General features: G+C 39.3%; 3 protein-coding genes across 4 annotated transcripts; 1 reads left to right on the forward strand and 2 right to left on the reverse strand.

Moving 5' to 3' along the window:
- Positions 1-319: 319 nt before the first annotated feature.
- On the reverse strand, positions 320-25,399 carry LOC145488213 (homeobox protein Hox-B4-like). 2 transcript variants are annotated; one of them, XM_081467033.1, is made up of 3 exons: positions 25,360-25,399; positions 10,964-11,370; positions 320-1,657 (listed from the first exon to the last, which is right to left on the reverse strand). In XM_081467033.1, the coding sequence occupies exons 2-3, from the start codon at positions 11,220-11,222 to the stop codon at positions 1,197-1,199; spliced, it is 720 nt and encodes a 239-aa protein (XP_081323159.1). In that variant the 5' UTR covers positions 11,223-11,370; positions 25,360-25,399; the 3' UTR covers positions 320-1,196. The 2 variants fall into 2 exon arrangements, with proteins under 2 accessions (XP_081323159.1, XP_081323160.1); XM_081467034.1 differs by lacking the exons at positions 10,964-11,370; positions 25,360-25,399 and adding an exon at positions 3,209-4,285 and having other exon boundaries at positions 326-1,657.
- On the reverse strand, positions 13,112-14,836 carry LOC145488196 (uncharacterized). The gene has a single exon (XM_081467001.1). It carries the CDS (start codon positions 14,834-14,836, stop codon positions 14,054-14,056), a length of 783 nt encoding a protein of 260 aa, XP_081323127.1. The 3' UTR covers positions 13,112-14,053.
- Positions 20,955-23,828, forward strand: LOC145488198 (uncharacterized). Its single transcript, XM_081467002.1, has 2 exons — positions 20,955-21,301; positions 21,647-23,828. The coding sequence occupies exons 1-2, from the start codon at positions 20,962-20,964 to the stop codon at positions 21,922-21,924; spliced, it is 618 nt and encodes a 205-aa protein (XP_081323128.1). The 5' UTR covers positions 20,955-20,961; the 3' UTR covers positions 21,925-23,828.
- Positions 25,400-26,128: the final 729 nt, after the last annotated feature.

Consider the following 26,128-nt stretch of genomic DNA (forward strand, 5'->3'; position numbering starts at 1 on the left):
AAGGTAGTTTAGCCAAATTCTAGTTGTAACAGCCCGTCCAGGGAAAAAAAGAACGTTTAGAACATCAGCTGATGTTGGTAGCTTTTAGTTTTAAGTTTAATCCGTTCCTGTGATTCAATTAACGCTTTCCAGTAGTTATATTTTTCCAATCGGCCAGCCATTATCTCATCAATTCTGAGCAGAAACAAGCAGGCAATGCATTTCAACAGTCTGCCGTTCAGGCGTAATTCTCGGCAAAAAAGAAATGTGCAATGCAACACACGGCTCAACACACGTGCTCAGCAATACTAATACTACAGCTTCAATCAGTTATAACATAACGTCGAGCTGTACCATACATACAGGCATTTCGAACGCAAGCCATAATTTTATCGTTAATTTTCTGTTTCTGTCAGGGATTATTTAGTGACTAAAATGTCCTGGTTCCAAAATATATTCATATAACAATATTAAAATCCAAATATTTTCCTTCATTTTAAATAAGTGACAGAACTGTACAAAATCTGACGTAAATTTACGTTGCGTTCAGGGTGAAGTCTATCTTTAAAAAATGTACCGATTAGACTGAAGTGGAAACTCTGATTATCAGTAAGATAGCATAACAAAACCTACAATCGAATAATTTCACTCTTGCGTTTTATAATTATCGTAAAGTATTAACGTTTTGTTTGAGAATGGATGGAAAATCTCAATAAGAACCGAACCTCGTAAAAACAAGTCATCCCATTGAACGTTTCAGTTGGGGCCTTATCTGACTGTGCTGATAAATTTACATATTTTTCAACATTAGAATTAAATAATTGCCAAGAACTCAAAAATCCACTGATATGAAACAACTTATTTACCTCAGTGAACATCCGGAGGAAGTAAACACAGAATATGTTGTATAAATATGGAATTATGTAATTGAAAAGTGCCGTATATAAACAGAAGTGAAAAGTTTTCATTTCTTGTCATAGTAACCCGAATTAAACTAAAGATCATTCACCTAAAGTCAATAAATATTCCTCACGGCAATACGGCGAGTCCTTCCAACAGTAACAAACAAATTTATGTACACCATATTTTAAAAGAGAAATAATGAGATTCACACCGTCTCTGGGCGAAATATCGCACCCGCGGTTGTCAAAAATGTACCTGAGCTGACAGCTACAACGAAATATTAGTGTGAAATAATAAATGATAACTCATGGTCATTAAAAGTGTTGCAATGGTCCTTGGCTCCACATTGTCCTTGGTCTGTCCATAAACCCGCCATTGCAATTCTGCATGGGAGCAGAATAGCTGTAGTTTCGCATTTGTTGAAGAGAGTTTGTTTCACTGAATGCGGACGACGAATTTGGGTGCGAGTTGAAGTTCACCATGGCCGATAAGCTGCCAAAACCATTTGGATTTTGAGAACTGAGTTGCCTCACTCGCTCCTGAATTTCGAACTCCAGAGCTTTTTCTACAACCTTGTTCTCCTTTTTCCATTTCATTCTCCGGTTTTGAAACCAAATTTTGACCTGTTTCTCGGTCAGTCCAAGCGATTGAGCAATTTCGATTCTCCTCGGTCTGCACAGGTATTTGTTGTAGTGAAACTCTTTCTCCAGTTCCACAAGCTGTCTTGTGCTGTAAATTGTGCGGTTAAGTTTATCGTCTTTTTCCTGTGGTACTCCTAAAAACAAAGATAGATTTGTTATGTACATGCGGTGGACGAGTGTACTGATAAGAGTTCTCACTTTGTCGCGTGTAATCTTGTTTAGCCCACCCGCCACAACAAGTGTTGAAATAGAAATTATTTCTATTTACAATGTACTACCGCTCAAACAGTGATTAAGATGACTCAAACAGGTTAGAATGTATTCGAACTTCAAGCGCTTACACGGTCACTTGATTCAAAAATGTAGTTCAATAATTTTCCTTAACTGTACTTCACTTCGACCAAAATTTCCAGCGAGAGAATTCCGTCGTCAGATCGTGAAATTAATTTCAATGTAGGAAGCATAATAGCTAATGATCTATTGCAAGTTACACCCACAGCTTCGCTAATATTTGACGGGCAACAAAGCCGATATATCTGAAGGAGAATCATTTATAACAGTCCAAAATTTTAGGAATTTAGATTTTCGGACATGTCCGGCAATTTTGAGGTAAAACACCGCGAGTTTTTTCAAAAAAATATAACAAACAAGAGCCGCAACTATGAAGCGTTAACCATGGAGTTAAGTAAAAGGAGACTGAAAGAGTATAACTGCAAAGCTTACGATAGTTTTTATTTATCAGCAAAGCTTCTCGATTCGAGCAAGGCCATGATCATGCGAGCGCGTAGCTACGTAGATAAATTCGACAGCACTGATTTCAAGTTGTGTTTTCAAGCACAACAATGCCAAGCTTAAAACGGCTCTGAACCTGCAGCTTTCAGCTAAATTAAAAGAAATTTCACGAGGCTAGAGACAAGACTTCAGAGGTTTCGATTAAGTTAGAGAAAAACAACTCATTGTAATGTAACTTTCTGTGCAGGTTTTACTACGCCTGCAGAATTCGAAAATGACTCAAATCACTGATTCAAAATACTTGGCGACTCTTGCTGTTATTAAAACACAAGATCCTTTGAACTAAAGCAAGTTAAAGTAACTGAGAAGAGACTGTTTTGTGGTTAATTAGGACATTTCTGAGACTTCCAACAAGATTTGGGACGCCACACAGCAAGGGCAAAAGGATTACCACACTTTTGAACATGGCGTCTCGATTGGTCTTTTTGCTTCTGGCGTCAACGACGTGTGAATCCTTTGAAATACCTCAAAATACTGTCTTTTCATCTTAGCATAACAAAACAATCCTATCAGTTCTGTCTTACAACTTCCATTCAAGCGAAATAAGTTGGATTGTTGACGCTAAGATTATAAAATACAGCGGTTCGCACCTTCGAATGGCGGAGCAAACTGCTTCACAAAGAAGAAGCGCCATGCTGGCGAGCCAATTCTCCAGCTATTATTCTTCGCTAATCCGCCATAATTATCAAACTTTACACGCAACACACATTACAACTGCACTCAGTTCGTGCTAAACCTGAATATTCGAGAGATTTGTTTCGCGACGATTTTAGAAATAGCGGTGCATGCAGAAATCAGCCGCCGAGCGAAAGGGTTATTTCCGATCCCCACCCACTTTCACTGTTCCCCTTCGTTTTTAGGACAAAAACTTCTGCAATGACTTTGTTTCGTACCTTTTGTCCGGAACTCCTTCATCCACGGGTATATTCCGTGAGCGTTGTTTTCCGTAGAGGCATGTTGTTTCGGTGAATTTGCCGCTTCGACCTCCAAGCTATCGCAGGAATTTTCTTCGCACGAGTTCGGAGGCGACGGTACGTCAGGCTGTTCGGCCCTGTCGTTTTTGCCTTGGCAACACGGAGTATTTGCTTTTTGCATGACTTGTCCACTACTGTGCTTCTTAAATGGGGGCCTTAAGAAAGATGAAGATGTTTTTGATAGAAGACAATACAAAGTTGACCAATTTTTTGACCTTTGGATGAAGATCAATGCTGACCGTTGACAAGACTCGATAGGCACAGTGGCATTGTTTGTCCCACGTACCAACAAGTAAAGAAAGAAAGATGTATTATTTTTGGGCACGTGATTCGCTGAGAGCCAATCAGACTGCTCACATCTGCCTCAAGATTTCACTTATGGTATGTAATGGGATACACAAAGCGCTTGGAGTGTTTTTCCGAGTAATTCATCATTTTAAGACAAGCCGTCGTTTTGTGAAGGAATTTACGGCTACCTATAGCGGAAACATAAATCTTCTTACCCGTCGGAACGATTTGTACCCACTAACTTGAGCAGTGCGGCTGTTTTCTTTGTCATATGAAAAGTTTTCCTTCATCTTTTGGTGAAGACCTGTTACTTTAATTTAGCAAATACAATAATGTACGGAACATGTACAAAGATCATTTGAGACTGAATAATTTGGTCACCGGCGACAAATCAAGGAACTGATGCCGTTTAGATTCTTAAATATCTGTTGGCGAGTTAATCTTTCTTAAGCTCTTGTTAAAAACTTAAGACTATAATAGCTCATGTAAACAGAAATAACAGGCTATAAAGAACACAAGAGGACGAGAAAATAGCTCAAGAGATTAGCATTGCTTAACCAAGTACGTGTTTCGCGTCTGTTTTCGCATAGTTTGGCTTGATACCTCATCGATCAAACCATTTTCCCTGTCAAAAAACAAAGCCATATCGTCGCACATTTTGTTAATGTTATAATTTGCCTTTCTTATGGAACGGAGCATCTGGCGTTGTGAACATTATAAATTCTAAAATAGTACCAGCTAAATAAATAGAAATGCACTCTTACGAGAAACACCAAAACTATTTCTATAGCTGAAACAGAGGAAAACAGCGGATTTTGCTTCATGAGAAAGAATGTTTGCCTTCTGTTCTGTTCTGGGTTGCCTCTTGCATTTTATTTTTATTAAACGCATTGTTTTTCTTAAGTTACGGACACCTAAAACATCGTTAATACTTTCTGTTTCCACAAAAATGGCCAATTTTTTTTTCGGCGTGGTTTTCTTCAATTTCTAAATCCTCGAAGACAGCAACTGGCGTAATTGATTAACACTCATTATCCGACTAAGCCGATATCGTTACCTATTTCCTGCTGGTTACGTTTGACACTGGTCTTTAACCCGGATTTGCGAAGTACATCGTTTTTATTTCAAAGCTGAAAGTGGTAATCATGATTTCCTTGAGCAAAGCATTTCCCACATAAACCGGCGGCTTGTTCAAACGCGGAATTTGCTTTTGAAATTTAAATTGTCCAGGAAGAATGGGCGCTAGACATTTGGACTCCACTCCTCCATTCCAAATGACAACAACATCGGCAAGTGATGCCCGGATGAACTGCCGCAATATGCTAGATTTCCCTGCCTGAAAAAACGACATCCCTTGCATAGTCTAAAATACTTATTATTAGGGTTGTGTGACCTAATAAACGCGGATGAGATTCGTTTGTGGATCGGAACGGTCGAAAACAGATCGTTCGACGGGAAGCAAAGATGGGCCCCGTTTGTCTGGTGTTAATTAGTTTAAACCGAATGGTGTGAGCTGAATATTTAATTATAGGCAGTAATTTTCTCGCCTAGTAAGAGACTTGTGAAAGTACTCAGACGAAGAGACGACTTCGGTTTTTCGGTTGTTTTCAATTTAGAACGGGGTCAGAGTTGTCAAATGTGGTTTATTTTACGATCTCATGATTTTACGTAGCATACATCAATCGCGCGCCATCGCGCGCAGTAGTAAAGTACCCCCAAGTACAAAACAGGAAGGTTCAAATGTCTCATCGAAATTCCGTGCTGAGGAAATCCTTGAAGGTAATTTACAATTTTAAAATTTGTGCAACACGGTGTAGCTGACTTTAGTCTTAATAAAAGGATTTCCTTGTGCCGGATCGAGATCCTATTGCTGTTTGTATATCAATGTACTGCTTGCCAGACAAATGAAAAGATTATGAAAATTACCTCGAGGTACAAGCAAATTCTCCCAAACAACAGAAAAACAGAAGACGGAAATCAGTAGGGAGAATTACTATTTCCAACTTAGGCGTCAAAAGTTCAAAGCGTTAACTTCCGGTTGAGATAAGCGACTGCTACTGGCCCAAGCAGAGATATTCAGTTAGCAGAAGATTTCTCTGTTTCGATCAATAACTTTTCTGCCATTTTGAGGTTCCTGAGTGGCATATGCGTGCGCAGCAAAGTGTTAAGTTCGCTTTCACACGATGTAGACGATTAACAGATAAATTGAATGTTCGGAGTAGTTTGAAGGCAATCTTTGCATTGAAGATGCTTGAATTCGATGGCAATGCAAATTATCTTTTATCTGCTTTTGTCAGTCGAGGAGAGAAAATGAAAAAAACTTGTACGAGAGAGGGAAAGAGACTTAACCTGGAATGTCAGTGGCAACTGACTTGAGACTGACGTGGCTGCCAAAGGCTGATTTTCACTTGCGTATAAGTATTATCAACACACGCAGACGCAATGAAGTATTTCTTAAGTAGCGGATCTTTTGTCAGGCAATTTTCCTGATAAAATACCACATTGGCGTAAACAAGAACATAGCGGGCACCTCGTGAGGTCGTAGGACGCGAAAAGAGATCGTGAGATTCTGTTCGTTTGCGTTTCAGCTGCATAAGTTGACAAATCCAGGAAAAGACGTGTAGCCCAAATCTATTTGTCCATTTTTCAGTCAATCAATTCCTTCGATTATATCGCAGCCACACAGCACAGCACACAGTATTTTTCCATATATTAACTGTACGCCTTTTAAAAACCCCTCAATGTTCCGGGAGCGGGTAAGATCAACTTAATTAATCGAATATGCTGCGATTAGCTACCCGAGCAGGCTTGCCCTCTTGTGATTTGCCGCTGTTTCCCGTGAGGCAATTTATTGCGGCAAGCTTGTAGGGTCAAGAAGGCTGGATAGTGACCTCGTTCTTTTTTTTTTTGTTTTCGTCTCGGCTCGTAAACACGCAAAAAATACAGAAGCCAGTTGCTCTTGAACATAACAGTGTTTATAATCCATCCGATATTTTCACTCGCGCGCAATTGGTCTAGACGTGTCACGTGACATTCCCCAATTTTCAAAACCGCGCGTGTTGCAAAAAGTATTTGAAGGATAGTAAACACAATAGCGTCTATTTGCCATGAAAATGTGCTCGCATATTTGTCCTTGGACATTATCTGTTCCTCGAAGCTCACAGTTGCTCTCGGAAAACTGTTCGCTTCTCGGAACAGATAACGCCCGTGGACAAATATTCGAGCATATTTTCGCGCCAAATGGAGACTATTGTTTATGTATTTCTCTTCCATACAGCATTATCTTATATTAACTACTTAATAACCGAGAGTGAGGTCGTTACGGGAAAATCTCAAACTGAGGCCTTGCCGCATTGACCGAGCGATAGCGAGGTCAATACGGTAGGCCGAGGTTTGAGATTTTCCCGTAACGACCGAACAGTCGAGGTTATTAAGTTGTTTATTATATGGCTTATGAATTTAATAAAGAAAAGAAAAAAATTATTCGAGCGGAAGTCGTCAATTTACATCCGGCGATGCGCGCGTTTACCGATTCATTCATCGTCTCAAACCCAGGGCAAAACTACACAGTCAGTGACCTTTACGTATTCTGTGAAAAACACACATTTCTTTACGGGAAAAATGATTGTCACAGCCTCAACAAGGTATTTTAATACCGTGGTGCCACAACTTGATGGGGGAGTTTTTCCGACTTTTGTGGCGAAACGTCAACGCATATAGAAAAGACAGAAAGTGCTTCAAAATAGTCCAAACCAAGGGTCTTTCGGTGAAAGAAAATACTAATGCTTCAGAATGTACTGCTCAGAATAACTCGATCTCCGTATCGCTCTGGACAACATATCTTCGCCTTCTTCATTCTGGGATTTATGGATGAACTTTTCAAGCCTTGTGAACGTCTAAAACTACCTGCAGTTATCAGAAACAGTGTTACCGACAGAAACCGCCCGATTGTTTATATTTGATGATCCTGGAAGCTGATTTACACTTGCTTGTGTTAAAGCGAGGGAATCTATTTTATAAGAACTGTTTGGGAGTTCAATATTTCAGTAATTGTTGTGACTAAGATGATGACTTATAAGTTTCTTAGTGGTGTTCTGCTCAGGATGCATGACAGATCTGCCGATGGTGTTTTTCACTTAGCGACTTTAGCTTTACCAGACTCGGTAAACTTCGATTGTTTTTCACCAGTTCCCGCTAAGGTTCCGGCTGGTAAGTCAAAAACGACTTCCATATAAATTTTGTTAAGGAAAAATCTCTAAACTTTTAGCAACTCGGATTAAATTTACTTTCTCTTACTTTTTTTAATCGGCTTTCATCGTTTCAATGCGCTTGAATTTTCAGAGCCGGGCTCTTCCTAATTTGCATAATCCGTAATCGGCCCGTGGGCATTACGGCTGCATAATGACCGTTCAGATCTCGTTCTTAGCCAATCAGAACGCGCGTTATATCGACCACAACCCAAAGCCTTATAATAATGTATGTTAATCGTACAGATTGAGAAGTGAGTCAGAAAAAAGTTAATTCGGATCATGAACTATGCTTAGAACTTGACAACTTTTAACAGGCCATTTCCGAATGAATAGTTGTGCACCAGGCCTCGCTTTGATAGAGAGGCTTGGAAATGGGCCATTGGCTTCATCATGGCTTCATGGCTTGGTGCTGTAGCGTTAGCCCATTTCATCATCCATAATTGCGTTTTGAGGGAAATTGAAAATTTTGTTTTAAGTCGCGAAAACGAAATAACCGTGAGATATCGGCTGGTGCTATTTCCTCATAAGAATTCCTTTTGTTATCATTTCCTTTGCGCATGAGCTGATCGAATGTATGTGTGAGTAGATAACTGTTGCGTTTGACCAGAATTAGTCCACAGAACGGGCGGTTTAGCGGGACAGAGCACAAGGGTCGTGTTTTCATAAAGTATATCATAACGCAAGGTTTCAAGGCCTGAAAACTCACTGGTGGGTTTTGACTCTCATCCTCAGAAATCCGAGCACAACAAGGATGACCAAGGATGACAGACTTGCCTCAAGTCGACATTTGCTTAATCCTTTGGTTATTCATCTTCCTCGAGGGAAGTGAGAGGGTAAAAAAAATTCGAGCAACGTAAGACACTAAAGGTCGACTTGTTTCACTAACAGGCCACGGGAGTATTATTGGAAAGGACTTTTATAAAGTCTAAAATGATGAGGCAAAGAGGAGAAGAAGAACAAATTATGCAGCAGGGCCTCCGCTAACGCACGTCTCGGACATCTAGGGTGCTTACCATTATGCCAGAGATTCCGGAAATTTCGGTCGAAATTCAAATGGAAAGGTCCGTTTCGGTTTCTTCCGACCGGAATATTCGGGATCACCCAGGCTGGAGGTGGTCCACCTATTTCGGTCGGAACATTCCGACCGAAATTCGCCGTTCCATTTTTGACAAACCGGTACTTTGCCCTAATTAGGGAATTCGGAAAAGGAATTGAAAATGGCAAGAGCCATTCCTATTGGTTGGCTCGTTTAATCGGAAAATGTCGTTCCATTTTCCTCGGGTATTCCCACTGATCTCTGACCGGTCGGTTTGTCTCGGAAAGCACTCCCAGCCTAAGCCATGGACTCCTGGGTCATGGTCTCGGCCACATATAATCACTATTGTTTTAAACTTTCCGTAAGCAAACACCTCTGCTAACAGGAATATTTTCTCTGATCTCAAGCTGCTTTTAATAGGCTCCCCAATATTTGCCGAAAGTATTGCATGATGACTTGATGTGTTTGGTACAACAAGAAAACGTTGTTTCGATGCCCAGATACTTAAGAAGAGTTTAAATTCGGGAACACATTCTTTAAAAGTAACAACTGCATATAAATTTTATTCCTACGTAGAGGTGCTACGTCGCTTTGACAGTAATACGCCCTGCGCGATAGTGTCATGGTAACAAAACAATTCTTTCTCGTCCTGGGTTATTGCGTGCCCATTTGGCTCGGTTGGCACTAAATCGCTTCTTACCGACCCTACTGGCTAGGAATAATATTTATTCGGCCGATGATATTTTTCTATGTTAATTAATGGTATTTCAAGGCAATACCTCATATAAAGTGAAGCATTGAAGCCGACTGGCTCATAGCCGGAGCTTACCCCGGTTTCTGTAGCATGAAGCGGCTAGGAGTATTTCTACTCCACCTGGACGGGATACTAGTCCATCGCAGGTCAGCCCCCACCCCACTCGCCCCCCCCCCCCCCCCACCCCGCATTTTTTTTAGCTTTCCCCAACAATTGGCCGGTACCCATTTATGCACCTGGGTGGAGAGAAGTACTATGAGAGTTAAGTGTCTTGCCTAAGAACACAACACAGTGTCCCCGGCCAAGGCTCGAGCCCGGACCGCTAGATCCGGAGACGACGCACTAACCATCAGGCCACCGCGCTTCCCATAAATACCTCATACGGTTGATAACAATCTCTCTTCTCACTACCCGTCTGTTTGAAAGTTACGCGTGATACTGTTAGGAGAAATTCCATGTTGACATTGTAAACTGTGTTGCCTCAGCGTTATTCACATATGCGTGTGGTCTCCTCAGATCGTGTGACGAGTGACGAGAGAGCCAGGCTTTCAGTTTTTGAAGACACACATATAATGTTTTCTGTGGCGCCTAATTTGCAGCGTGACTAAGATAAGCAATGCCATAATAACATCATTTATAAACAGGAAGAGTTAATGTGCTACTGTTTGTAGAGAGGTGTCATAGCGATCAAAGGTGTCAAATTTTACATTTACATGCTTTTATTTCTACTTAAAATCTTGTGTGGTTACTCACATATTTGAATTCTTTTAGGCCTGTTCAATGAGGGATAAAACGCAGGTTCGATCGTTAATTCGATCGCAAAAGTGTTAGGCAAAGTGTTTTTTGTTGCCGTGGCATAGGAGTGCAGGTCGGTTGCCTACAAGATTCAAAGACTTACACCAGACGAACTAACAAAGAAATAACAGAAACTCTCCCCATAACGTGGACCTGGATAAACGTTTCTGATTTCACGAATATATCAGCCAATGCTATACACGCAAGAAAGTAAAATTACTGTCCGTGAAATGGTCGACTCAGCGCATGTAATGATAAACCCAAAAACAGAGCCCCCAGCAATACAACATTGGAAAATAGCAGCCTAGCATTATCAAGGCTTCTACACTCTGAAAAACTATTATACATTATTGTACTGAAAAAGTCCCCATATTTCAAAGTAGAGCAAAAAATGAACCTGAATTTCTAAGGTAAATCCATATCGCTGTTATTACAGACACCTCATTAACAAAACACCTCTAGTTGTCTTGCTAATGTCTGTCTGTGCTAACAAGGCAAGCTGGTTGCTAAGCATTTGACTAACTAGAGAATACAAGCTAAATTCCTCTTACTTTTCTTCTTCTTTCCTTGATTTGATCTATGAATCTCCATCCAAGGATAAACGCATAGTTCGTGGTCTACTTCTCTGGGTGAACGCGCTCTTTCAGTGCTTGTTGGTGGAGATTCGTCTTGACAAGATTTGCGCTTCTCCTTTGTGCCATAATCCGATGTGACATTTGTAGAGCGTTCAGTTCTGTCAAGATGCGCTTCGTCTGTGTGCCCAAGAAGCCGGCTTATTGAATGTGAAAGCGTAGAGGAATGCCTTTCCATGTTTTATGGCACACAGGTTGGGAGGTAACAGTTTTACACGGCGAACAAGTCTCAGCTATTCGTTCAAGCGACCCTCAATTAAGACCGGGGTCGCAATTGAATTGTTTTCACCGTCAAACGGATAACAGAGTCAAGTTGAGTCTTTAACCTAATGAAGTGAATGATTGACAACCTACTTAGGTAAAAGACTTAAATCTGGTTAATTCCTTAATTCTTAAATTGATCAAGATAGAATCTCTCCTTAAAATGTCAATACATTGCCAAGCAAACGGGTGATGAGAATATTGAAAATTATTATCCCATGAGGTGTAAAATAACAGTGAGATATCGGCTAGCCTTCTCGATCAGAGCAGTGCTGTGCTACGATTGGCCAGAAATACCTACTATACTATCGACTGGCGGGCCTTCATAGACATTTCTCGGTTCTCTTGACTTCATAATCTGTTCCTCGTTAACTATTTATGATGTCTTTTTGAAACTCAGGACGAAAGGTGAAAAATTCGCTTAAAGAAAATCAGTCATACCATAAGTGCAGGCTTTCAAAATGGTTTTTCTTTTTTTTTTTATAGATTATCTGAATAGCTAAAGCCATTCTCCTCTAGAATGGCTTATCTATATTTTCAAAACAAGTTCTTTCGACCGGGAATTAAACTCAATGGCTGAGGAAGTGCTCTGCTATGAGGGTCGTACAGGGGTATTCTCGTGAAGCGTGATTAGCTGATTTTATTTCCGTGACTCGCGACCTGAGGGTTTTGCGTGACCCGTGAAGAAGTATTAACCGATATTCGTGATTTTACCACTCTATTCTACGTGATTTTCAGACGCAAGTCCTCCGAATGGTTAGAGTCGTCTATCGAGAGTGACTAAGGTATGCGATTTGCAATATTGAGCCTTGACTTAGCCATTTGTGATTTTTCTTTCTTCAAACACTCTTTCTAGTGTAAGAACAAGTCATTAAAGAAAGGGTATCTTACTTGCTTATTTTCGTCATTCGGAAAAACGAAATTTTTATATCCGTGATCCGTGATCCTCTATTATTCCCAGCCAGAGATCCCCCCAGAGACCCCGCCCCCCTGTACGACCTTCTGCTATATATCGAGGTATTTTAAATCAGGCTGACCAAAACATCATAGAGGAGCGCGGTGTTTAACTGAGTCAAAGGTGGTACTGGAAAAATTCAAAGCTCTGCTACTGTGAAAGGGTTGACTTTGAATTCACACCGCCGGCTAGAACAAACTCCCTTTTTTTATTCGAAGACTTTGCCCTCATTAAAAGCAAACGCAAAACATCTATACAACTGGCTTTATGATAACAGGAGTCAGTGCTTTTTCAGTTTAACATAATTATTTTCGGGCTGGTTTATTACACTTTTAATTTTTATCCGGATTTGCAATACCCGTCGTAAATTGTAACAAAGTATTGGTAAATTGTAATCGGCCTGTCGCAAATTGACAACACGATTATTGCGTATCACTATTATAAAAACGCACCTGTCGCTAGTTGTCTGGTTGTTGTGACAAGACTTAAACGACAAGAACTTTTGTTCCCTCTTTTCATGGTTAGCCAACTTCACGACCGACCTAAAGAGCGAGGAGTTAAAGAAAGGAGTAATTCCCGTTTACATACCATCTAGGGAAATTTTTTTGCTTTTCTTGTTCTTAAATCGGAGTTAATATTTTAAAATAATAATGAATGAACTTTTTTAAACAACAACAATAATAATAATAATGTTAAAAAAAGTTATGCATGCGCAATATCAATAATAGTGTTTTGATAATTCTGCTGTTAAATTTTACCAGTTTATTGATTATATTTGATGATATTTTATTCCCCTTCTGGATTTTACACCATTTTTACGAATAAAATGAGAACTGACTGAACAAAGGGAAAGCGATGATGACAACAATGTTCAAAATATGCAAAACACGACGATGTGAAAGTCAATGCCCGACAGCTGGGTCGTCAAAAATTGCATGCAACAAGGTGTCATTAATTACAATGTGCGATAGTTGTGTTCAGTACAAATCCCGACAACTGATGTTACAAACTGCGACAGTATTACAACTCAGGACATTATTACATTTTAAGACAAAGAGTAACATTGGAAATAAAGAAATTCGCACAAAAAGGACATCTTTTTCTTTACTTCGTGTGCTGTTCCGATCTTTCATTTTCTCAGTTGGAATAAGCGACGAATTTTTTTCTCGACTCTTCTACCGTCACTTAGCCGCGCCAAAACACAATTTTTAACCCCCAAAATGGTACTACGAGCGCCTGGGACTCTTACATGTCTCTCTAAAGCTCTCTTGGCTTCGTTAGGCTCAGACGGCTTGTAATGGCTTGTTATGTACTAAAAAAAAAAACTGACTGCAATTCGCCAGTAATTAAAACAGTTAAAGAAGAGTGAAAGACCAAAGATGGTTCAAAATAACAATTTATTTCCTTAATTTTAATATTCCGTTATACATGTATTTGAACAGAAACTATCAGCATACACCAAAAAGAACATTCGATATTTGACACACATCTTAACGACAAAAGTACACCTTTGAATTTTGTAAACCATTGAACATTATTTGAAATTCATACACCGCCTGAGTTGTTCTATCAGTTTGCAAAGGGAATCTCGTACGAGAGCCCAGATACTTCCTGCTCAAATCAATTGTAGCTATATACAATGAGAATTTTTGCGCAAATAAATAAAACAATAAATAATAATAGACATATCCTCTTACCGACAATTTTTAAGTCACAATTTGATTTGAAACCACTCGAAAATTTTTAGACGTAACCCGAACATAATGATGGTCAGTTCCAAAAACTGGGGTCAGTTACACCACAAGAAACTTGCTTCGTTTAGATTGAAGGCCCCTTTCTTGTAGAAAACTTGCTTTTCTTTTTCCCGCTGCCCTCTTGAGCTTTCCAACAACTTGCGCCAAGTCGGATGAAGAACAGTAGAAGATGAAGGTAGGCCATTCATCGCAACCTTCACCGTACGTGAAATTTTTCTCTACAAGCTTCATTCCAGCTCGGCTGAATAATGTCTCTAACATGGGGAATACCGTGGGGCAAATTACACTCAGTTCTTTGTCAAGCGCGTAACTGAAGACAAACAGAAGAAGTAATTGGATAATGCTCGGCTTTGTGTCCCTGTACTCCTTCGCTACGGCTCCTCGTTGTACTTCAATCAGTTGATGATCTTCTTGTTGCTGGAGAACTCTTCTCATGGATGGTAGCTGGCTGGCCGGGTACAACTCAATGTCGAGCTTCCCGAGAGAATTATTTCGTTGAACAGCGCGTGTTACGCCGATTAGTTCCCCTTCTTTGTAGGCACCAAACCAAATGGATGACTCGTCAAAAGCGTCGCAGAGAATCGGTTTGTTTTGCTTATCTTTTTCCACACGAAAGCCGGTCGGCCCGTCTTCACGAAACTCCCATCGCATCTCTCGGATATAGACTTCGTATAGAAGACGTTTCGCTAGATTTATAGAGTCACAATCGTTCAAAATTCTGACGCAAAAATCCATCTTTGAAGAGAAATTACTGTCTTCGATTCGCCAAGGTGAGAAACAAATCACCGTATTTTTTTTAGCGTTATATATATCCTTCAACATGGTGCACACACCGGTTGTTCAGGACTGGTTGTTTACGATATCCCGCACTCTGAACTTTCCCGCCAAAGTTCAGTAGCAGTCACATATCACGTGTATCAGAGAATTGCCCATTGGTCATGTGTGCTCTGTGTTCCATATTTGGTCCCTGGAGCACGTGCATCGAGGGTGGCTTGCATAGCTGATAGAGTCTTGTGACTAAAGCCTTGGTAACGGTCAGCTTTCCCGCCGGAATGTAGGCAGTCCTGGTCTCAAACGGTGCGCTCGGTTGTATTTGACCTACACAGATCATTAAATTATCAAAATTTTCCAACCTGAAAAAATTTTAAGACCAGAAAAACACTTTAAGACCAGAAAATCAAGCCGCAGAAAAAGTTCCAATCACGACGAACTGGCAGTTGCCACCGTTGATCACGTGACGTTGTCAATCAAAATTTTTCCGGCTTTGCAGCTGAGTCAATGAATAAGTCTACAAACAATGGCTTGAATCACATACTGAAAATTATGAATGGAAAACGTTAAGCGCTACTGCTAGGGGGAAACTGCGGTATATTCGAAGAAAGAATCTTAGGGAAGAGAAGAACGTAACAATTTTTTCTGGATTTTTTCCGTAATCGTTTGAGTTTGATTTTTTATTTTAGTTTTAGGTATACGCAGCAAGTCTCGGTCAGAATCATTTCTGTGTTGATAGCAAAATCAAGTACCCCAAATGATATTCAATTAGGATCAAGTTTTCAGTTCCCTCGTTATGATGGTTGCATTATAATTTCCCTCCTCTTCAATTTTCTCTTCTGCTTGTCGTCACGTCAGTTATATTGTAGCACTTGAGCTGCAACATGCTGAGCGTAGATTGTGTTTCATTTTTACGAATACTGAACTAAACCTACACTGGGTCATTTGAAATCATGGAGCATTTCTAAACGACGAAGTCAGACCTGAGCCAAGACATTAAAAAAAGGCGGGGGATAGTCTTCTAAATCTCCTCGTTCGTCCACTATTTTACTTACGCTAAACCCGGCGGCTGTACTTTGTTCGCTACAGTCGGAAATTTCAATTTTTGTTTTGACGATTTGAGAGTCGTATTGCTGTTGTTAAGGAAATATAGACTCGTGACTTGAGTCAAGGCAACGAGAAGTTTATCAGCAGAATGTGTGAATTTTGTTTGTTTTAAGGGACCCGATACCGAGAAAAATATCGATGTCTGGAATAAACAAGTTATGTCGTATAAACAAAAACACTTTGTTTTAATTCCGTAGAGGTTCCAATAAGTTAAAATTAAATGGCAAGCCGAAAGATAATTTCAATACATCTTTAAAAACCGCTCTACGTATTTTGGCAGAACTTGAAGTTTTTGCTAATTAGTCTGTGTCACTGCTTGACCGAAGCGCAACATACTGCATCATTTTTTTAAAGGTAGATGCTCTGTTGTACCTTTTAGTGAATATTCCAATTTAGGGGCTTCATAAACTGCTCTAATTTTGTCCTATTTCACCCATAACTTTGGTCTGCTCGAATTCTATGTACCCCTTGTCCTTGTTTTTGAATTTGTCCTAATTCGAATAAATTGCCACAATAAAAATGGTCAGCGTAAACTAAAAACTAACTTGACAGCAATTATTGGAGACAGTTGAATGTATTGGGAACAATTTCAAATAAACAAGCTTTGAAGAAAAGAAGTGACCTTGACTAGTCGTGAGTACTGAGGTGACCAACTTGAAGAGAATACACAACTGATCATTACACAAGAACGTAACTGAATGATTTTGGACCCATTCTGCGAGGACCGATTGATTAATGTTTATTTTCTGAGCCATTTACAAGCTTTTATAGTGTTCCCCCTACACCTTAATCAACCGTGAACCTGAATCCTCCGGCTCTTTTTCCGAATCGAACGTAAAATTGTTGTTACACCGTGCTCCGTGCCTGAGTACGGTGTAACAACGGGAGGGAACGACGCAGAGAGCTTTAACTAGACTCAAGCGGTTTATTCCCCTATTGCTTTTATGAAATGACGCCATCAGTGCCAAGTAACATAGTGGTATAATTGAAGATTAAGGGCCTCACATAAAATCTATTATATTGAATCAATCACAGCACGCGTAACATTCGGCTAAGATTGTTTATAAATATATACTTCCTTGATCCCACGCGTTGTTGCTGTCTAAAACATTCAAAATTCTCCCAGGTTCGCAAAAATCTCAGTCATTCTTCCTTCCGAAATCCAACTCCAAGTTTCAAAATTCTAACCGAAACTCGTTGTTCGGTGCAATGCGGGGTTCCGTCTTAATGCGTTACTCCTTTAGAACCAGAGGCTTCTGCATCCAAACGACAACCTCCTCGAATTTGCATCCTTCAATGATTGAAATTTCCAGACCGGAGAAACCGAATTGAAGAGTGAATTTTCAAGTGTTGAATTAAGAAAACTGCCGTTAAATACTCTAAAATTTTCATTGTGTTTCATATCCGTTCTCTTCTTAAAACTAGTTTATTTCTACCACGTTCAAACACCACAAATATCCGTGTTGACCTCGACAAGGAGCATCAAAAGAAAGGGAGCATCCGTTCTTTTGTAGAGAAACAAGAGAGCAGTTAGATAGGAGAGGGGTTGCAGTCGAAAAGGATATGAACTTTGTGAACGGAAATTGAATTTTGAAGGAGAGCAATTTTTGAATTAAATGCTAGCTGGGAGCCATTTCATGTGACGGTAAAAATTGACATATTCATTCACGCGCAGCAATTCCACTCCAGTTTCTTACAATCAAGGAACACTTCATGAACAAACAGTAACACTTGTCCCGTATTTTCAACAAAGTTATTTAATGATCTCTTCCGAATTTCTCCTCTTTGCATCGCTTCATAATGAGGCGTATAGGCCAGGAGAATCACTCAAATGATCGAAAATTTCACATTTTCCCAATTTCTCCGAAATAGCATTACTCGCATGATGTATGGGAGATCTCTAAGAAGAATTTATAGATTGCCAGTTCCGAATGTTATACAACGCAGAACAAATGCAAACATATGGTTGTTTTATCCTCAAGAGAAGGAAGACCTTTGAATAGTTTTAAACCATTTTTATTGTTTTTGAGGCTAGGTTCAACTAAACATTCTGAAGAAAACGAAGATATAGGCCGCAAATCTATTTTTACCTATGGAGTATTTCCTGAACGGACGGAACCTTAACTATCGCGGAAATGAAACTAAAGTAATAATTGAACAAAACGACAAAGAAACAATTGGACAACACATAGAAAATGTGAATAATGCCAGAGAAGATTCAGAATTCATTGTTTAACCAAGTTAAGATTTTTTTAAGGGAAAAATTTTGACGGAGGTCCGTTTACAAGTGAGCTTTTTTTTCCTGAAATGATCCACAATGTTTTTGGGAGTAAAAAATAATTTGTACCTTCCTGCAAGAACGAATAACGCATTTCTCTAAAGGTTTGCGATGTTTCCTAAAAAATGAACATTCAGGCTCGTTCAAATATACACTATGCATACCATATTAAGCACGCGAGGAACAAAAATTAATAACCACTGTCTAAATCGTGTCCTTAATTTTAAAAAAAGATCTTCTCATTCCAATTGTGAAGTTGATAATATTACTCCGCTGATTTGATTTACAATTTCGTGCTTTTCAGAGCCAGCTGATTCTTGCCAACTTATCACGCCTCTGTAGTATCTATAAAAATATGAAAAATTCATGAAAATGATCGACGATGGTTTTAATAAACTATTACACGCTGATCTGTTGTTCAGGTTCTATTAGCTACAAAACAACAAACCACAAAGAAAAGTCGCTAAACTCTAAGTTCAACTAAACTAGTTTGGGTTGAGTTGCTCAGTGACTATTTGTTAAAGTATCATTTTAATTTGATTCTCGAGGACATTATACAATTTGGTGGTCGATCACACGCTGAGCTTAGCATGCGCCGATTAACTTGATGTCTGTTTGATGGACTACAGCGTAATTCATTAAGCTCTAATGAGACGAAATCATAGAGCGATTAAAGCGATGGCACGACCGTTTAACGCATTTCCGGTCACTCTTACCGGGCATTGTTTGAGCTCGGTTGCAGTAGCAGTGTTCAGCGCCTTTCAAAAGTTGCCATTCGGCGGTATCTCACGCAACGAAATAAACCCGTTCATTATTTGATTTCAACAAATTTGTTTTAATAAAGCAGCTCCGTGTTCTAGTCAAGTATGATGGATGACTGCATGTAAAACAAAGGGTCAACGGGAATTGTTATTGATGCGGCTCTTCTGAAGTGCTACCCACCCCTGGCGCCTCGGAGTCGACCCATTGAATGCGTTCGCTGTACTGTTTGAAAACACGGCAGAGCAAAACAAAAAAGATCGATCGGCTTTTGTTTAACATAGACCAACTACGCGTGGCTCGGTACGATCGTATTTACCTCAGCAATTTCAGAAATGCATTATCAGAGAAATGGCATACACGAATTGGCTCTTCTTACTCATTCATTTGTCAAAAAAAAAAGAAAATAAAACTATTTTTGCATCTTGTACAATGGTGTTTTAGTTTTGTAGGGTTCTCTTTACTAACATTTTTGTCTTATTTCAGCTAGACTTGACTGCCTAATCTCTGCGGGCATGTTTTAACCACGCTAGCAGTATTAAATTCCAATAATTTATTGTCACTCTAACACACTCAAGCTCAATTCGGAGATGGTTTTCTCTTCTTGTAAATTCATCCTGTCTCTTTTATTTTATTCTTTTTCGGAAAACATTTCATACATGTCGGCGGCATTCATGAATTCTCTTATCACATTGCTTTTCGCACATTATTAACGGCCATTCTCAGTATTTCCAGGCCGCTGTTGCCTTCAGACAGCCGAAAATGCCGCCACACTTGCATGGAGTCAGAAAGGAAACGCCGTGTCTTGCCCAAGATGGTCTTGCTTGTGTTATTATTAACGTTTCCCATCGTACGCTGGGGACAGTTTGTACGTTTTCTTTCTACGCACGTGTTTCTGCCCCCTGCGGACACTGTAATTTTTTTCCGCTGGAAGAGAAAAATTAGCCCCATTTGTTCTAATTACCACAAGTATGTTCAGGAGATTCGGGTAATTTATATTACAAACAACTCTTACTGAAGTGTCACTTGAAAAAAGCTGCCTGCAAGCGCTATAAAGTGACTAGTGATTTATGAATCACAAGCTATAGAAGAAAAGGCAAAAATATTTCTACGACAACACGGTTATAGTCTCAGCTGATTGAACATTTAATAAACTTGCTATTTGTCTAGTTGAAGCATCTGAGATCCATATCTACAGTTATTAATAATAATTTCAGCTACTAAAGCAGAACGTTTTTTGTTCTGTTTCGCGAGTTTTGCACGTGCCTACATGTAGAACATTTTTTTGGTTTCCGCTGGTTGTGTAAGTGCGTCTCCTCATATTCTCCAGTCAATACAGCTCTTGTTAGCAGCCCGCTGTGACGACGACAAAACCCTGCTAGAGAACGATCAGTCACAGATGTTTGCTGTGGAGAAATCATTCACGTTGAATACGAAAGTTATTAACCGCACGATGGTTAAAATAAGCAAATCCTTGACATATATCTGGTTTACAAGGTCGGAGCAAGTGCCGCTAAAAATAGGATGATTTGCTATTTCAATCCATATTTTTTTAAATTATGATGTGTTAAAATTTCTACCCCCTTTGTGTAAACGGTGGGAATTCAGCCAGTTTGCCTCCAGGTCTCGCTACAGTGTGAAACCCGCGAATTTATCGCTAAATTAAAAGATAAGGAGCTTGTTATATTAAATCCTTTTGAAGACAAAGATTCGGTTTTTGTTTTCCACGCCTTAATATTTTATCTACAACGAGATGAAATGGACGTTTTTAATTAAATTTATCACCCGGTTGTCTTGGCTGGTTCGCTCACTCGCACGCGCCGTATAACAGGCGCCAGCAGTTTACCGAGTTAGCAGTGCGATGACGTAGTGTATTTGTTAACTAGCCAATCATGAAATTAATCTACCTATCTAATTATAGCGCTGAATTATGACTAGTGCGAGAGAATATTGATCTCGACAGCCTGGTGCCTCTCTCATTTGTAGCTTGAGCCAGTGTTCAGTTGATTACTTTTTCAAACGCGTGTCTAACATGGACTGTTTTTATCAAGCAAATCAGAGAATTCGCCCGCCTTCCTACTTCAATTCTCCACCGATAATGTACGGTTATGGAGTTCCATCGTACTATTCCCCACCGTTTTTCCCGCTGGGCCGTAACTCTGAGATTCACATGCCGCCAGGGGCTTCTACAAGCCCTCCTTTGAGAGCTCCAAACCCAGTGACGAACTCGGAAAACCGTACAAGCCCTGTTTCGACAGCGTCTCAAAGCCCTCCTGAATCACCGAGCGAAAGTTCCACTCACGAAACAACCGAGCTTAGCGATGAACCCTGCCAATCTGGAAAGGATGCTAGCGAGTCAGAAGATAAAACAGGTGAGAGGAGATAAGATTTATTTGTTAAAAACGCTTGTGCAGAGCTCAACATGTCCAAGTTTAAGATTTGCGAAGAGTGTTCTTTGGAGTTTGCCACAAGTTGAACGGGTTTTAAACAATGTTTGAATGTGAGATCACTTCAATTACTCACGGGTCAGTTAAAATAAAGAACAGAATAACTCACCCAAAGTAAATATTTAAAAATTAAGTCTTGCATCTCTTTGCTGGATGAAATACTTTGCCTCATGTCTTTAAATGGCCTGAATTTAAATCTACTCTACCTTCAAACACTTTTCATTTACCGGATCACTTACTAATAGAATTCAAATTTGTTCAAATATTTAGACGAAGAAGAGGATAAAGATGTCCCCTGGCACTACAAACAGCCTTTCAAGCATCGAAGACGAGTTGCTTATAAGCGAAATCAAATTTTGGAATTAGAAAAAGAATTTCACTTCACACGGTACCTCACGAAGGAAAGACGCACAGAAATGGCAACAATGCTACAACTCTCCGAGCGACAAATCAAAATTTGGTTCCAAAATCGACGAATGAAGTGGAAAAAAGACAACAAGCCGGTAATACCGACAAGTAGAGGAATGCGGCGGGGCTGCACAAGATAGATGTGTTACAAATGTTTTGAGATTATCAATTACAATTTGTCGTAAATCCTTTTAGTACAGACTTGAAGGTGTATAAAAATTTCTCTTTCCCGTTTGTCGGGCGAATAGAGTGTTTCGCAGCCACCTAAGTGTTACAAATTACGTTCAATTTTCATTCCACCACATGTACGGGGTCTCGTCAAGTCTTTGTCGGTTCGCATTCACTGACTGTCAGTCCAAGGGATCAGTAAGCCAACGCGAGCGTATCGGACACAGGCGTTGAAAAAGAAATTTGTGAAATTGTAAATAAAACATGAAGTCTTGTTCACAGTTTCAGTCAGACGTCCGTAGGCCGGTTATAGATGAGGTGTTAAGCCGATTCGTCCAAACAGAGACAACGAGGCTCTGGTACTTCAACCTTTGTTCCAGTGCTTTGTTTTTCAAGCGTTAATGTTATCTTAAACTAAAGCATTGTGAACTCAACTATACGCTTCGTCTCTCTTTCTGTGTCATTGCACTTTAACAGTTTAAGACATATTCGTTTTTTATCGAGTACTATTGTAAAGCGACATTTAATAATTCAATACTGAAAGAGTTCTGTACTTTTTCTCCTGTACATCTGTTTCGACGCGGATTAAAATCTCCAGCAGTTAAAAGTACTATACTCTAAACTCCATTTATCGACATTCGTATAAACCACATGTAGAATATTTAAAAGGTTTGTGTAAAATGTTTTTATGCCAGTAGCAATAAAACCATTTTTCAAAGTTCTCCATTTGTCGTAATAATTTTGTAGTGAAACTTTTCTCATCCACGATTTATTCTACAGTCGAGTGTGTTAATATGTACAGTTTCCTGTGTACAAGATGTTATTGTTGTTTGCCATTAAAAAACTACAACTGACGTCCTTTAAGTAATCTTAACTCATACTCATTTATTCAAGAAAGCAACGCGAAATTCCCTGACCGCCGATATGAGTTTCCATAACTATAGCGAGTGTTTCTTTGAGCTCACGAGCACACTTTCATTTCCTCAACTGAAATTAAGCTGTAGTTCTTTAAATTCTACACGCTAGATACAGTTGCTGCTAGTAGAAATATCTTAACTGTCGTTTTTTTTTTAATATATGCGATTTCAAACGAATTTCTATTGAAAGTATCAAAGTTTCCTTGCCAAGGATCGTAGCGACGCTGAGGGCAACTGTTGCGTTGTTGAACGAGCTTTTCAAGGGTCACTGAATGGCAAATTTATTGTGAAGTTATCTGTTTGATTAAGCAAATTATTAAATAAAAACAATACTGAAAAGACACTTTTATGCCTTCAAGGCTAAAGTACAAATTTGCATGAGTTATGGCGATAAAGATCGCTAGTTGCTTTAATCACAGAGGCCGAGAAATAGTCTACGGCATTCGCTATGTTAAACATGTTTGAGTCTCACTGAGTCGCTCTAGTGAAACTAAACTTTGAAAAATGTCCATAACTTTAGCCGGTTTTTTGCTCAATATTTCTGAAACCTTAACAACGTTTTGTTCAATATGACATAACATATGGATAGCTTAATTGTTTTGGATATGACAATTTCGACCTTTTGTTTAATCCATCATATGAACTGTGTTGAAAATTGAAGCCACTTTTGTGTTGAAAACAGTTGAAAACAACGTGTACTGAAGTAAATATTTGTATATGTGTTTCGAGGATAGATAAACCTCTCTTCTTTTTAACATGTGGCGACGTAATTTGAACAGTTAACTTCGATAGAGCTCTTGAATTTAATTTCATGAGCTCTCCAAGAAGATACGGCAGAATACCGAATGAACTGCAACAAGCAATTGCGGAATACATATATTCTGCCCGTTCACAAACTGGAGCCAATGAAAGTTTTAACGATAAAAATTGGAAATTAAGACCCTCGTATTTTCCTTTTGTCTCTCACTCACTCGCACGCGCCGTATAACAGGCGCCAGCGAGTTCAATTTTTAAGATACTGATTGCTGACAAGTAGAGAGAACAAATTTTTAATTACGCCATTAGCCTTCTGCGACATTCATGTTCTAGTGGCTCGGCTGTTGCGGAGGCTTTGCCCTTCGCTCATTAAATGTTTCCAATCTTTTCTGTTTTTCACAGATTGAACGGAAAAGAATTCTAGTTTAAAAAAACCCACTTCTTCTCAATACTCTGTGCGTAGTAACCCAAACTACAACTCTAGCATGAAATATGCAATTCAAATGGCCATAAAGATAACTTGAGACTATTTTGCTGCAATTTTCGAGGGTCGCTTCATATGACAGGTTTTGTGTTTCGAAATGTCGCAACATTTCGTTGCTGCAGTTGTAACCAGCAGCAGAGAAGCGAAAAGTTGTTTTTTCTTTGCCACTCTTAAACGATTAACAGCTTTTTCACCAAAGTTAATTGTGCGTATAAACAGAATCTCTTGCTAGGTGTGAAAAATGTCAACTTTGCTAAAGAGCTTGGTCTCCAGCAGTCGATATTACTTCGAGTTCAATCTCCCGATTTTCTCGCACAAAATGTCCGTATGATCACCACGATAGCAAAGGTAAGATCTAAGATACCCTCAAAGAGTTTAACCGAACTCCAGACAACGAATTATTGAAATGCGAATAGAATTTCGTTTGATGCAGTCAAGAGGCTTCCTGGGGTTTCAACCTATTAGCCATGTTGTCGATTTCCTTTGTCAAACCACAGTGTACAAGTTCAAAAGCCTTTCTGCTCTAGATTTAAACAGACGTGGAAGATACTATAACAACACAAAAGGAAGAAAAAGCTATCGTAATGTACGAAAAATATTGACAACTTTACGGACGGCAAAAATGAACGAGGACTAGAGCACATTTTTACAAGTAGTTAGTTTACAAGCCTCACATTTGCCTGTGAACTGAATGATTTCATTGTACAAAGTGTTTCTCTCGAGATATTCGTTATGCTGCAGGAATTGTAATTTATGACATAGTTCTATTGCATCATTCAAAAGCGCTGAAGTTATGAAACGTTTTCTAACGGGATTCCGTGAGTTCTCTTCTCTTAGTACTGGCAGACAAAATGGCCGCCAGTTCTTCCTCAATCTTCTCAACCGTTCTTCGTGTGCATTCACAACAAACATTTTTTCGAACCACATTTCACAAAACTTCTTTCTGCAAAATTGAAACAGCTAAACCTCAAGAGGGAAATAATTAGTTTAATTTAATAGCCCATGTGCATCAACGATAAACAATATATACATTGAAGAAGAATTTTTTCCAGTGGTTAAGGAAATCTGATAAACGCCACGCCCAGACCTTGGTTAGAAGGAATTACAAGGTGTCGTCTGAAGTAAGGGTCGTGATTCATAACGAAAAAGCGAGGCAATTATAGTTACCCAGCCATACAACGTGAACTATAGCACAGCCAGTACAAGGGAAATCATTCTTCCCATTGTTCGTAAATATGATAAAATAATACCTTCAACCAGCTTCTTCAGAGCTTTTAAAGTTCCGCCTTTGCAATTTATCTTCTCCCATGGCGAGCTAAAACGTTTTGTTTTAGTCGTAGACCGCGCAGAAAAATTGTGAACTGAACAGCTTTACCGTGCTGATCACGAACCAAGAGACACAAGAAATACTCAAATAGTTGACGCGTCCTGGCGTGTCTTTTATTCAGGGATTTAACCTTGGAAGGGCGATCTAAAGTGCCTTGAAGTCAAAACCATATTTTACGTCGGCTGCACGTCACATTTCTTGACCTAAAAGACAAATATTTTATATTCATAGGAAGAGCTGAAAGTGTCAGGCTGTCAAGCCATTATTGAATTTCACAAATAGCGTGTCTAAATCTTGTTGAGGATTTACCTCCAAGCGGAAGGATTTCTTCTGTTTAAATTTCTTTTCATTTAGGAAGTGTAGTGCCGAACGTTTTTCGTTAACGATGTGGGATTGCTTGTTCTTCGATCATAACGTTAATTTTCTTCCCTAACTGCACACTAAAATAATTGTGCTGTTAATTACTAAAGAGTATCTTAAAATAATCGAAGTTGTGGGCTTTTGGTCTCTTAAAATTCTGTTTAAAATGTTTTTTTTTTTTTTTTGAAAAATGTTTTGTTTTTTTCTTTCTGCTCCACCTTCCGTGAATAAACACCGCTCGAGTGTAAGTTTGTTTAGCAGATATGGAGCCGATAAAAGCCAAGATCCTTTTAGTGGAGAAATTAAAACAAAGACAGTCAATATGGATAGTG

Source organism: Orbicella franksi, chromosome 5, assembly GCF_964199315.1.
Source record: "Orbicella franksi chromosome 5, jaOrbFran1.1, whole genome shotgun sequence".
In the NCBI taxonomy this organism is placed as follows: Eukaryota; Metazoa; Cnidaria; class Anthozoa; order Scleractinia; family Merulinidae; genus Orbicella; species Orbicella franksi.

Excerpts from the sequence above, each read along its gene's own strand:
- LOC145488196 (XM_081467001.1), bottom strand. The coding sequence starts at position 14,836 with ATGTTGAAGGATATATATAACGCTAAAAAAAATACGGTGATTTGTTTC.
- LOC145488213 (XM_081467033.1), bottom strand. The coding sequence starts at position 11,222 with ATGGAAAGGCATTCCTCTACGCTTTCACATTCAATAAGCCGGCTTCTT. Across the intron at positions 1,658-10,963 it reads TCAAGGAAAGAAGAAGAAAA|GAGTACCACAGGAAAAAGAC; the intron begins GTAAGAGGAATT and ends CTTTGTTTTTAG.
- LOC145488198 (XM_081467002.1), top strand. The coding sequence starts at position 20,962 with ATGGACTGTTTTTATCAAGCAAATCAGAGAATTCGCCCGCCTTCCTAC. Across the intron at positions 21,302-21,646 it reads CGAGTCAGAAGATAAAACAG|ACGAAGAAGAGGATAAAGAT; the intron begins GTGAGAGGAGAT and ends TCAAATATTTAG.